The 12,695-nt window shown below is 56.0% G+C and overlaps 1 protein-coding gene across 1 annotated transcript; it reads left to right on the forward strand.

Annotated features, from left to right (window-relative positions):
- Positions 1-1,665: 1,665 nt before the first annotated feature.
- On the forward strand, positions 1,666-9,905 carry LOC116855050 (translation initiation factor IF-2-like). Its single transcript, XM_032837405.1, has 4 exons — positions 1,666-1,718; positions 2,271-2,397; positions 9,704-9,839; positions 9,893-9,905. The coding sequence occupies exons 1-4, from the start codon at positions 1,686-1,688 to the stop codon at positions 9,903-9,905; spliced, it is 309 nt and encodes a 102-aa protein (XP_032693296.1). The 5' UTR covers positions 1,666-1,685.
- The last annotated feature ends 2,790 nt before the right edge of the window (positions 9,906-12,695 follow it).

A 12,695-nucleotide genomic window follows, 5' to 3' on the forward strand; every position in this document is an offset into this window, starting at 1 on the left:
CCCCCATTCACAGTTGTCCCCCTGCCTCTCCCAGGCTCAGAAGTGGCTCACGGAATTTACACAGAGAGCCGCCTGGGTCAGCACTCTGCACAGAGTGGTCCCTGGGAAACTGGTCAGAAACCTGGCTGCAGGGCTGTTGATATTAGGGTGTTTATGTCACTAGGGGTGCCCACAGACACCGAGAACAGAACTAAATAAATGTTTCTTCAGGGCATAAACTATGGTGTCTGACTCTGCTCTTAGTCCCCAGTCCTTGGTTCCCTCCCTCGCTCAACCTAAAAATAGGACTGTCCATGCCTCCGGGACCTTCTGGAAGGCCACTCCATCTGTCAAAGTGCTTCCCAAGCGCTGACACCCCAGGAGCCCAGCGGTTGCGCGTCCCTGGGTGGGGGGGCGGTCTAGGAGGCCAGGGGCCGCGGGTTTGCGAGAAGCGTGGCAGGCTCCTTCGCGACCGACTTGTTGATAATCTCGCCTCCAGCAGAGGAGTTGGACATGGTTGAGGTGTTGAGGTCCTCCCCGGGGCCCTAGGCAGCTCCCTCCAAGAAGCAGCGTGTGGCTTGGGAGGTCCCCGGGCTGAGACCACGGAAGGGACCACAGGGCCCTTGACCCCGGGTGAGGCGGCTTGCACCTTGGAGCCCCGACACCCACGGGAGTCTGCCGTTCCGAATGGGGCGGGGGAGGGGAGACAGTCCGCAGGGACCGAGCGCAGAAGGGGGTCTCCTCGAGTCGGTCTTGGCCCCTTCCCGTCGCCGCGGAGAAACTTGGAGGGGGGAGGGCAAGCGTGGAGCAAGAGCCCCCGGAGCTGGCAGTCTTCTTCCTCGCGGGTGAATAAATAAATTATTAAGCGCCCAATACACAACAGCCTCGCTAGATGGAGACGAGGAATCACTGCAGCGGCGCTGGCGGCGGCGGCGGGGAGCGCGGGCGGGAGCGGAGCCCGGGGCGGGAGGCGGGCGAGGCTCTGGCGAGGCTCACGTCTGTTTTCCTTTTTCGTGCATTATTTATTTCGCCTCCGCCCGCGGCCCTGCTGCCCGAGCGGGCGCTCCCGCGCAGCGCCTCTCGCGGGCCGGCGTGACGGGCGGGGAGAGCTCCGGCACCCCCGCGCCCCGGGCAGCCGCGCGGCGCCACCGGGAAGGGCGGGGATCCGGGGAGGCTTGCGCCGGCGGCTCCAGGCTGCTCGGAGGAGACTTTCCCCGCCCTCCCCCTCCGCCTCGGGCCCCCTCGCGGGGTGCCGCCCCTCCCGGCCCGCGCGCGGCCGGGAGCAGCCCGGAGCCGCCGCGCCCTGCGCCCCGTGCGGGCGCCCCGCGCCCGGCCCCCGCTCGGCAGCCCGCTCGGCCCCAGCCGCGCGCAAACTTTTGCTCCGGTGCCCGGCGCTCCTCCCCGGCATGTGAAGCCCCCCGGCGCCCGCGCAGCCGCCAGGGTGAGGACCGAGGCCCCGCCTAGAAGGCGGGGGACCGGGGAGGCGGCTGGCTTTAAATGGGGGCCGTCCGGCGGCTCGGGAACAGTCTGCCGCGGGGGGAGCGCGGACCTCCTTTCCCCGCGCCGAGGATCAGCCGGGGCCGCCGCCAGGCAAGGTGGCGTGAGGCACTGGAGGGGTGCGGGCAGAGAGGGAGACCGGGGGTGGGGTGGGGGAGGCTCACGCCCTGAAGCAGGAGGCCCGGGCTCGGGAGAGCGCGTGAGGGCAAATGGGGTGCGCACGGAGGTGCCCATGTTGCAGTGTGCGCAGTGAGAGCCGGCGGGGCAGGGAGGGTGCAAGCAGCTTGTGATTTCCTGGTGCTGTGCATACGGGCTCAGCGACTGAGCAGGCAGGGGTCGGTGGGTGTGCACGGCCGTTTCCGTGGGTGTGTAGGCAGGGTGAGAGGTGCCCGCCGGGTTTGAAGTGTGCTCACAGTGGGAGTGAGTTGTGCACGGCTGGGGAGGTTTCTGGGGAGATGCACTGGGCTCCGTTAAGTGTGCTTGGCTCTTTCTGGAGGTGTGCACGGAGCCAAAGTGTGCACGCAAGATTCTGGGGGTGTGGCCCGGGCCAAGGGATACACATAAGGTTCGGGAAGTGTGCGCCAGGGTTCGGGGTTCCGGGACGTCGGCTTCTGTGAGTGTGCACGAAGGGTCAGCGAATGTGCAAGCTGGAGGGAAGGGGCGGACTTGATTTATGAGGGTGCCCCAGGGTGCGGGGCGTGCCCGCCCAACCCTGACCGCTCCGTGTGCGGGTGCGCGCAGGCGTTGGTGCCCGCTCAGCGCCCGCCTGACCCTGGCATTTGCTTCCCCGACAGTTCGCCCCCGAGAGCCCTGGTGCCGCGGGCCGAGATGCTCCTCCGGGACTTGGTGCTGCGCCGGGGCTGCTGCTGGCCCTCACTGCTGCTGCACTGCGCGCTCCACCCGCTCTGGGGCTTCGTGCAGGTGAGCGGCGGTGGCCGGACGGTGTGGGATGCCGGGCTGGAGGACCTCCTCCCCGGCAGGACTTGGGGAGGGCGTGTGGTACTTCACTCCCACGACCCTGGCTTCCTGCAGCCGCGCCTCTGGATGCTCCCCCGGAGAGTTTAGGAAAAGAAAAGTCTCCCACTCTCTCTATCGTCCATACTGGAAAGGTGGGGGGGGGGGGGGGGGGGGGGGGGACTCCCCGGTAGGCCTCAGTCCTGGCCTGCTAAGGCCTGCAGGAAAGGGCCTTGGAGCAGAAAGGGCCTGGGAGTGCCTTCCTGATGATAACATTGTTACAAAAATGTGGGGAAAGAAACCTTAAGGCTTCTACAAACTGAAAAAGAAAATGATCCTAAGAATTATACATTCTTTATTTCCCACCAGAATCACTAGTAAACTTCTACTTAGCCTTCTTAAACTGGGCTTACCGCAGCTGGGGCTGTTTCCTGTAGGCCACGGAGTTGGGGGTGTGGACAGGTCATGTGTGGTGGCCCCCCGTGGAGATGTGGGAAGGAACTAGCCATCTGTGAGGATTGCCTGGGCCTGGAGCCCTCACCGTGGGCCCCCGAGACCCCAGGGCACAGGCCAGGTGGCCACCAGCCGCAGTGACTTCTGTTAGGCTCAGGGAGAAGGTCAGATGGCATGGCCCCTGGTACCTTCCAGAATGTCCACGGTCAGTGGTACAGTGGAGTGGTGAAGTGAACTCGTGTCAGCTCTGCATTTTGAGCCCCAGCTCTGCTCCTCACTGGCTCAGGACCTCAGGCAGTGCCTCTCTGAGCCTTGCTTTCTTGTTCCTTACTGTGCTATTGTAAGTACTTGATGATACCACGCCAGTAAAGATCACTTAGCGCAGCACCTGGACCACCCAGTGGTGGCTGTGACTGACAGTAGCCATACTAGTAGCGGTCATGCCGCTCTTCCCTCTGGATGGCCAGCCGCTCTCTTGATCACGACAGAGTCTGGTGGACATTTTTTAATTTTCAGCGGTTCCACAGATGCTAGAGGACATTTTTGCTGTTTTGAGCATTGAAATCCCCAACTCTGGAGGTTTTGCGGCTTTACGAGGTTCTGGTGGCCTTTGGGGGGTTTGGGATCTTTTGGATGGTTGCCCCAAGTAGGGGACGATCAACCAAAGAAGAGGGGATGGGGTGAGACCCCCCTGCTGGTCTGCCTCGGGCCTTAAGCTGCCCTACGGCGATGGGGCCCCGCTGGGACCCAGCTGTCCGTCGTGCTCGGATGGTGGCTTGGGTGACCATCAGGGAGCACCAGGGACTCTCAGGCTATGGAAGGAGCGTGCTGGTTGAGCAGGTGGATGGGCTGGGGTCTCCCCCCCCGGCCCCCCAGCCCCAGCCGCAGCCCCAGGCTCATCTCCTGCTCTGGCTTCCCCGGCTTGCCTCTGTCTCCCTCACGATTGTTTTCCTTCCGGAATTGACAGTTTTGTTTAATGTGTGAAATGGCAGTTATTAAACTCAGCTGTGCCTCCTCAGGATTCAGGAATTTGTCACTTCTAAACACTTGGGCGGCTCGGTACCAGCTTCCCTTGTGCAACTTTTAGTTGAGCCTCGGATGTGAAGTTCACTGCATTTTTCTATTTGTCTGTTTACGGTTTTTCCTAACACTCCTAGAGAGCAATGCGATCTTGCTGGCATTCTGTGGCATGAACTAGCAGGATTCCAACAGCAGACCCGCCACCTCCCCACCGTCACCACCAAAAGAAATAATTTTGTGACCACAGCTCAGTTTTTTAGCAATGTCCTTCAGCCAGGCAGCGCTCACCCAAGCGCGCAGGCATGCCTCTGTGTGCGTGTGTGGGGGCATGTGCGCGCGTGCGCGCACGCGCGTGGGTGTTTCAGATGCTGTTACTCAATATAAATCAATTTTCATGAAAATCAATTAGAAAAGGAGTCCTCTAGACAAGTAAAATGGGCAAACTGTTGGCAGGAGGCTCTGGAAAAATTAATCTACAAATGAAAAGGGACTGAGAAGCCAAGAGAAGAGGGGCTTTGGAATGGATGGTTCTGGTTTTTAAGGGAAAGAGCTGAGTCCAGGAGAACAGAGGGGAGAAGAGAAAGATACAAGTGCAGGAGGGCCATGTAAGTTCCCTCTAAGTGGAGAGACTGAAATCTGCCACATCGTAGGAGTTTCTTGAATATAGAGAAAGAGGTCAGAGCTGTCTGTGCTTTCATAAGCATTTTGCTAGAAGAATCCCCCAAAGTTGTAAACAGTTGTAAACAGTTGACCAGCATATCAAAGAGCTGTAATTAATAGGCTAATTGGTGAAGGAGGAGACCTGTGTTCTCCCCCCGCCCCACCAGCACCAGGTTCCCACCTTAAAATCAGCCTGAAGCCTCTGGCTGCCGCCCAGAGGGTAAGAAACATAACCATTAGAGTTGGATGACATTTAAATTGCCACAAGGTTGGTGGGGGCATTCCCTAGCCTTCCCCCGTTCTTTAATATGTCTAGAGTTGAGATCCTAGGCTTTTGTGATTCAGGGTTCTTCTAAGTTCACTTCCAGATGATTCCTCTTTTGCAAGCCAAGAGGATGACAGGCTGGCAAATTTATTAGATGTGACAGGAGTGTGTCTCATCAAGTTAGTGTGATGCTGGCCTGTCTCCATAAAAGATGCCAGAAGCCATCATCTTTGTGGGCATCCTCTAGGGAGACAGGCTCTGATCCGGTCCAGCGGTCTCTGTGCGCTGAACGGGAGCCACCAGCAGCGCTGAGCTCCTTCTGTGATCGGTCACTACACCTTGGCTTATCTCATCAGCAGCATTTATTGGGCACCTACTGTTTGCTAGGGCCTTTGTGAAGTGCAAGGAGGGAGCGGTCCCTGGCCTCTCGGCACTGACAGTCTGGCGCTGGAGAGAAAATTAAGTAATCAGAGGCAAAAGAACTCAGCAGGAGCAGACAGCGGAAGAGCCAGAGGAGGCTCACAGAGGCAGTGCTGCAGCTGAAGCGTGAACAAGGACAAGATAGGAGCAGGATGCGGGCACGGACAAAGTGTCCAGGCAGAGGGAGTAGCCCTGAGGCCAGAGGGGAGAACGGGGCATTGGAGGAACTTAGGGGAGGGAAGTCCCAGGTAAGGCCATTGTTGAAAGCCACTAACATAACGCCTTACAGTTTGGACACGGTCCTGAGGGCTACGGGAGCCGTTGAGGTTTTAAGCAAGAAATGACACAGTCTTGGTCCAGGCCCAGCAAAAAGATAGATTTGGGGAGGCGGGGGGTGACACAAGGGGGCAAAGACACTGGGGAGGCGAGAGTTGCCAGATTTAGGCAGGTAGAAATATAGGACATCCAGTTAAATTTGAATTTCAAATAAATAACACCTCATGCTTTAGTGTAAGTATATCCCGTCCAATATTTGGGATATACTTATACTAAAAATTGTTGTTTCTTTAAAATTTAACAAGTTGTCCTCTTTTTAAAATCTCATTCTCGGGGCGCCTGGGTGGCTCAGTGGGTTAAAGCCTCTGCCTTCAGCTCAGGTCATGATCCCGGAGTCGTGGGATCGAGCCCCGCATGGGGCTCTCTGCTCAGCAGGGAGCCTGCTTCCTCCTCTCTCCCTCTCTGCCTGCCTCTCTGCCTACTTGTGGTCTCTGCCTGTTAGATAAATAAAATCTTAAAAAAAAAAAAAAAAAAAAGATTGTCTCTCCCTCTCCCTCTGCCCCTCAAAAAAAAAAAATAAATAAATAAAAAAATAAAATCTCATTCTCCTAGGTAAGAGGCAGGTGCTGCCCAGTGGAGATACGATGGTGTCCTGGCTCAGGGTGGTAGCAGTGGGAATGGGGAGAAACTGATGGGCATAGGGACTATTTGGGACATGACATCCACTGAACCAGAAAGCTGCACGGACTGGTCAGGAGTAAGTGGGAACACGGAGCACCATGGCTCCTGGACCACAGTGGCGGGTCCTAAACCCAGGTGACTGCAGGACTTACCTGTGCCTTAACCCACGCTCCACCACGGCAACAGCAACAAGATTCTGGCCCCAGGGCAATGCTGCAGCGCAGGGGTGGGAAGGCAGGGGATAGCAAAACCGGACAAAAAGTGGTCGCAAGAAGTCATGATGCCAGCTTCTGTTCTGTGGGCTTTAGGCAAGTCGTTGGCCTCTCTGAGCCCCTTCTCCTGCTTATCCAAGTCCAGCCAAGAACAGGTGGCTTCAGGGAAAGTTCCTTCTCCCTGTGGGACTCCCCAAGATACAAACCAAGCAAGTCAGGCATTGAGATGGGCTCTCAATGCTGAGGTCTCCTATCAACTGGTCTAAATACAATACCACCACCAAGCACAGAACCCCCAGGTGGACCCAGAGCTGGGAGCAGAATAGATCCTGTGTTTGTCCGTTGGTGGGAGGACCATCCCCCAACACATCTTTTCATTGTGTGCCAACTGAATGCAGAGCTGTGAAATCTTAGTACGTTACTTAGCCTCGCGGGGCCTGTCCTCCCCACATTCCCCATAAGCATCGATGACGGCGCTGGCCTTTCCCACTTATTCTCATGGTGAAATGAGAGCCGTGGCTCACACACAGTCAGGCACAGAGGCACACTGCGTTAGGACTCCGGAAGCACAGACCCACCCGCCTGCCCCCGCTGAGAATCTCAGGGCTCCATGCGGGGAGCAGACATAATAAAGCAGTGGGCAGGGTGCCCCAGAGTGCCCCCAGGGAGAAGCAGCACCTTTGGGGGGGTGGAGCCAACATGATGGGTGGGGGTGGGAGCGGGGAACGTGGGATCCCAGATGTTGGCCAGCGGATCAAGGTCAGAGTAACCAGGTGTCAGTTAAGAGTAGCTCAGTGGCCACAGGCTTGTGCTGGACCAAACTCCAGTGAAGGACCCCAGGTGAGGCCCCTCCCATCAGGGAGAAGGACAGATACCCCAAACTGGATGCTTTTGTGAGGGTGATGGGTTAAGCAGTGGTACGCACTCCCATTCCAGTGGGGCCATTATGGTTCCTGGGCCAGAGAGACCCAGGAACCATAGATTTTTATTTTTAAATGCCAGGCGCACTCCTTTGTTCCCTCCTCCTTAAGCCTTGAAACTTGGCCCCAGCTTCCCTGCCAATAACTTTATCGCATTAAATTCTCATATACATCCGTGCCCTTACAGCCGCTCACAAAAATGGGTCATCGTGTTGGGCCAGGTTAAGCAGACGTGCTCCTCTCGCACTCTCGCGTAAATCGCCCCTCGGAGAGTGAGAGAGTCCTTGCTTTGGCAGTGGCCTTGCATGATGTTTGCATACTGTGGAGTCCAGCAGAGAAGCGACCTGGGAGGCCAGCGCTGGTCAGAACCTGGAGGAGGGCAGTTCGATGACCACGGCAGAGCCGAGAGGGGCGCTGCTGGAGAAGCCGGTGGGGGTACCGTGGCTGCGCTGGGAGTTAGGGATCCCCACCAACTAACTGGGAAAGGTTCCTCATCCAAGGATCTGCTCTTCCTGGTGGGAGATGAGATTGCCTTTGGAGTTTGAAACGCAGTCAGTGGCCCTTTAAAAACACTAAAAGGCGGTGAGCAGCTGCTTCCTGGCCTCGTAGATATTAAGTTAGGGCTGTAAATCAGCCCAGCTCTCACTGCCATCACCCAGTGGTCATCACCCACCTTGTTCACAGCCACCAAGTGTGAAGGGAGCATCAGAGCCCCGGGGCTCTCCCTGCTGGCCCGGGACATGTGTGGTAGAATTGGCCTCCAAAGGCCGTCTATAGCACGCTCTTCCCAATGGCCGGCCGCAGCTGGCTACCTGCAGAGAAGCTGGGGTTCTGGGTTTCTACTCCCCCGAGAGCACAGCCAGAGAAGTTACTGTGGGCTTCACTGACGCGAGGATGCCCAACTCCTTCCCTTCATGCCTTTAAATCCTGATTCCTCGTTCCCTGGGCCAGGCACAGAACCCTAGGCTCAAGGGTTAGGGCGGGACGCTGGTTTGTGTAAACCAGCAGTGCTCATGCAGGCTAGCCTGGGCACAGTCGAAGTCTAGCCTGGGCAAATTACACAAAACAGCCATGCCCAGTTCCACCTGCAGAAATTTTGATTTAATCGGTCTTAGGAAAGGGTCGGGCGTGAGTATTTTTTAAAGCTCCCTGGGAGGTTCTCATGTGCACCCAGGTCTGGGAACTGCTGGTCGAGCCTGGCCCCATCCTGGCTGACAGGTGCAGAACTGAAGACCAGTGTCGGAAAAACACCAGGCCAGGAGTCAAGAGGCATGGATTCTGGTCAAGTTTTTAATACTCGTTCATTTATTCACCAAATACTTATTGGATGCCAGGCATTGCCTTAGTGAGAGAAAATAAAAGGCTGGGTCCCTACCCCTGTAGAGCCTCTAGTCCAATGGTGAAGACAGGTAGGAATCAGGTAATCACCCAAATGGAGATTTTTGCCCCACAGAGAGCAGCCTTGTGCCCGGAGAGCCTATAAAAGGAGCTCTGACCTGATCAGAGGGGTTTGCCTGAGAAGCTGATAGCCAAGCTGAGTAATGGACCAAGTCTGAGAACATTCTAGAACATTGGAGCAGCGTATATAAAGGGGAGGGTGGTGCGTGGTCAGGGTACAGGGACTAGAGGAAGGGCGTTGAGAGCAGAGCAGAAGCTGAGAGTGTGGAGTGAGGTGGGGCTGGAAACGTCGTCAGGGGCCTCTGGAGCAGAACCACGTGGCCCTGTGAGCTCCTGAGCTGTGGGCAGGCGCCCAGGGATTGTTAGGAGCATGCGGATGGTTTGGCCCGCTGTGTTTCCCACAAGACCCCTCAGGCTGCCTTTGCTCACTTGGCCGGGCTGGGTAAGGTTCCTCCCTCCAGATGGGGGGCACCTTGGCCCTGCGAGGACATAGGAAGGCTGTCAGGACCTGTGGGCAGAGAAAAGGGGAGGGCCTGGCCTTGTGCTGTACAGAGGAAGACTGCAGGAGTGGTTGGCTCAGGTTACTGATGAGGTCAAATCAGTGTCCTGTCACCTCCCGGGGTGTGGGAACCTCGGGCAGCCTGGGCCTCAGTTCCCTCATTTGTGTGGCAGGGAAATTCTAAGAGTTAACCATCAAATCCTCATCTCCCCCTCAATAGCCAGGTCACGTGCTGTGGTCTCACAGCCGGTCCCTGGCAGAGCTGGGAATAAAAGCTTGGTCTCTAAACCCACCAGGCCGGCTGCCCACAACACCGTTCCCTTAGAGCCACCCCAACTCCTGCCTTCTGCCTGTGGTGGTCTGGGGGCAGGATCCCGAGTTCCAGCCTGGCTCACAGTGGGTGGGGTAGGCCCGTTTTGGCTCCCAGTGGCCTCACGGTCTTCTCCCGGGCACCTGCCTGTTTCTGCAGGTGACTCACGGGGAGCCCCAGAAGTCCTGCTCCAAGGTGACCGACAGCTGCCAACACATCTGCCAGTGCCGGCCCCCTCCCTTGCTGCCCCCGCCACCCCCGCCCCCACCGCCTCCCCGACTGCTCTCCGCCCCAGGTAAGTAAAGGCTCGCCTGTTTCCGGGGTTCTCTTTGTGTTTTCTGGGCCCAGGAAGAACCGGTGAGCAGAGCGAAGGAGAGCCTTCCTTCCTTTGTAATTTTCCACTGGCCGAGCAGGAGGGAAGCCAAGGCCCGACTTCTCCCTGCAGTCTGCAGAACGCCTTTCCCACAGAACGTTCCGCGGGATGGAAGAGGATGTCTCTCCATCGGTTAATCAGATAAAAGTCAATCTCCATTTGATGAGTGGCTGGGCCTGGATTGTTCTGAAGGCCAGAGCTTGGAAGGAGGGCAGCCTCCGGGCTGGTCTTAAAGACCCCACGGGTGCACATGCTTTCGCTTCTCTATTTTAATTCGCCCATCAGGAGGCGATCGGTAGCGAACCCAAGTATTGGCCAGAGGCGATCAGTAGCAAACCCAAGTGTTGGCCCTTACAGCCCTTTTGCCGCAAGTTCTGCTAGAAACCTCCCTTTCACTGGCTGGCCTTGATTTCATCTACCAACAATGTGATTGCCTGGTCACCCAAACAAAGGAGGGTTTCTTTAGCCAGAAGTGGCCTCCTCCTGACTCGGAGGGGTTAAGTTTCCTGCTCACAATCGCTAGTTGAGAAGGTCTCTAACAAGAGATTCTGTATTTTGGATGGATGGCTCCAGGGCCGGCCTGTCATGTTGCCTGTGATCGTGTATGTGGCTCTCCCTCATGAAACACATCTCCGTTGAACTATTTGGGGGCATATTTTAAATAACCTTGAAAACGCTCCTTCTTGGGTGGACTGGGTCTTTGGGCTCTTGGTGTCCAGACGGTGATGCGATGCTGGGGGGACTTTGCTGTTCGGACATATTTCTGCATTTTGTCTGCTAGGCCCTTACCTCTCTGTGTTCGTACCTGACACCTGTGGCCCAGTGCTTCCCAGAGTGTGGCTCTCAGCATCCCTTGAGCCGTTCCTCTTTTCATTCATTTATTTTAGAGAGAGAGCATGCGACTGTGCAAGAGAGAATGTGGGGGAAGGAGCAGAGGGAGAAAAAGAATCTTCCAGCAGACTCACCCCTGGGTGCCGAGCCCCACACGGGGCCGATCTCAGGACCCTGTGATCATGACCTGAGCTGAAACCAGGAATCGTCTGCTCAACCAACTGAGCCACCCAGACGCCCCGAGGCATTCCTTTTAAAGTGTAGCTCAGGACCCACTTCAAACCTCCCGAGTCAGTCTTTGGGGTAAGGCTTAGGAATTGGCATTACAAGTTCAAAGGTGATCCAAATGCAAGTTAAAGTCGAGAAGCTTGGCCTGCCAGGCCCTGTGTTCCAGGCCTCTGCAGGACCCGGTAGCCTGGGATGCTCACGTCCTCCTCTTTCCAGAGGGAATCCCCCGGCTGTGCCATGCGGCCCAGCCTCGGGCACCTGCGTCTGGAGATCACGCCTTCCCCCTTCCCTTCCATTAGCAATCCTCCCCTTGCTGCTGTCTGGGCTCTGGGTCTGAGTGGTCTCCCGATATGCTTGCATCTGATGGATCCACACCCCCCACCATGGGAGTCCCTTCCATTCACCCCGTGCTAACCAAGCTTCTGTGCCAGACACAGAGATGAAAAGACCGTTCTGGTCTCCTGGGGTCTCTCAGCCTCACAGGGAAGGCCTTGGTGTCAGGAGTCCCCAAAACGTGGTCCGAGAGAACACAGGTGGCCACGAGATCTTCGAATAGGTGGGCCGCAGTAGACAGCAGCGTTCACCTGGGTCTCCAGGAAAAAACAGGATTATTCTAGGCCAAGAAGGAGGGTGTGAGGGAAGGACTGTTAGGTCCGTTATTAAATGAAATGAGACCGAGACAAAGTGAAAGTTATTTAAAGTTTTATTTTATGACAAGTATTAGAAGTCAGACTGACCGGCCAGGGCCGTCTCCAAAGAGAGCGACCACCCCCCACCTTGCATCCTCAAGAATTGATTGACTGACCGGTCTGGGCCACCTCTGAAGAGAGCGACCCCTTCCAGTCTCACAGACTAACTTTTATAGAGCAAAAGCCTGGCCAGACGTAGGTGGCCAATGAGATTGTATCGTTGCACAGTCCTGTTAGGTCACACACAGGTGGCCAATTGAATTATAATTTACCCTATAGTACCTGTTTGAACGAACCTATTACTCTGGTCACAATTGGCGCTCAAGTTTGGCACCGAAAAGGCGGAGTTTACATTCTTTGGTGGTTAGGGAGACGATATGTGTACTTTTACTGATTGGATGTCTCCACCTGGCCTGACTCGTCCTTGTATTCTGGGCTCTGTTATTAGGAACTGGCGGCCATATTTTACTGGTTTCCCAGACGTGCTTCTAAATAAGTTTCTCTGGGGGCGGGGGGCAGAGTCAGTTTAAGTTTTACTGCACAAACAGCAAAATGGCTTTTAACCAAAATGGAGTCGCTCTGGTTAAATAGGTCCTTACAAGGACATCAGGCAGAAGGAACAGAGTAATGACTTTGTGAGCCTCATCGTGGGAGTCCCGAGCCCTTCGGTGGGTTTGAAGGAGTGGACAAGGGGCAGCCCGTGAGGGCCTCGTGTGCCCCGCGGAGGAGATCACACGACATCCTGTGAATCACTGTTTGCCAATCGTGATTCACCATCTCCTATTACATCCTGTTGTTTGCCTTCATTTTTCTTTAAATAGACTCACTTTTGTGTTTATACAAATTAATTTCCAAAGAAAGCTTTATGTAACGACTGTCAGTGAAAAACCGGTGTCATTTGCATACACAGAAGGTGACCCTAAAAACAGACACAACGGGCACAAAACACATTCCAAAGTTCTAGCTTGTTGCAGAAGGTGCCGAGCTCAAGGCTTTCCCTCTTTTTGTTAGAAAGGGAGAGAAGCAAGTA

The sequence above is a fragment of the Lontra canadensis genome, unplaced genomic scaffold, assembly GCF_010015895.1.
Source record: "Lontra canadensis isolate GAN:19392208 unplaced genomic scaffold, GSC_riverotter_1.0 scaffold98, whole genome shotgun sequence".
Lineage (NCBI taxonomy): Eukaryota > Metazoa > Chordata > Mammalia > Carnivora > Mustelidae > Lontra > Lontra canadensis.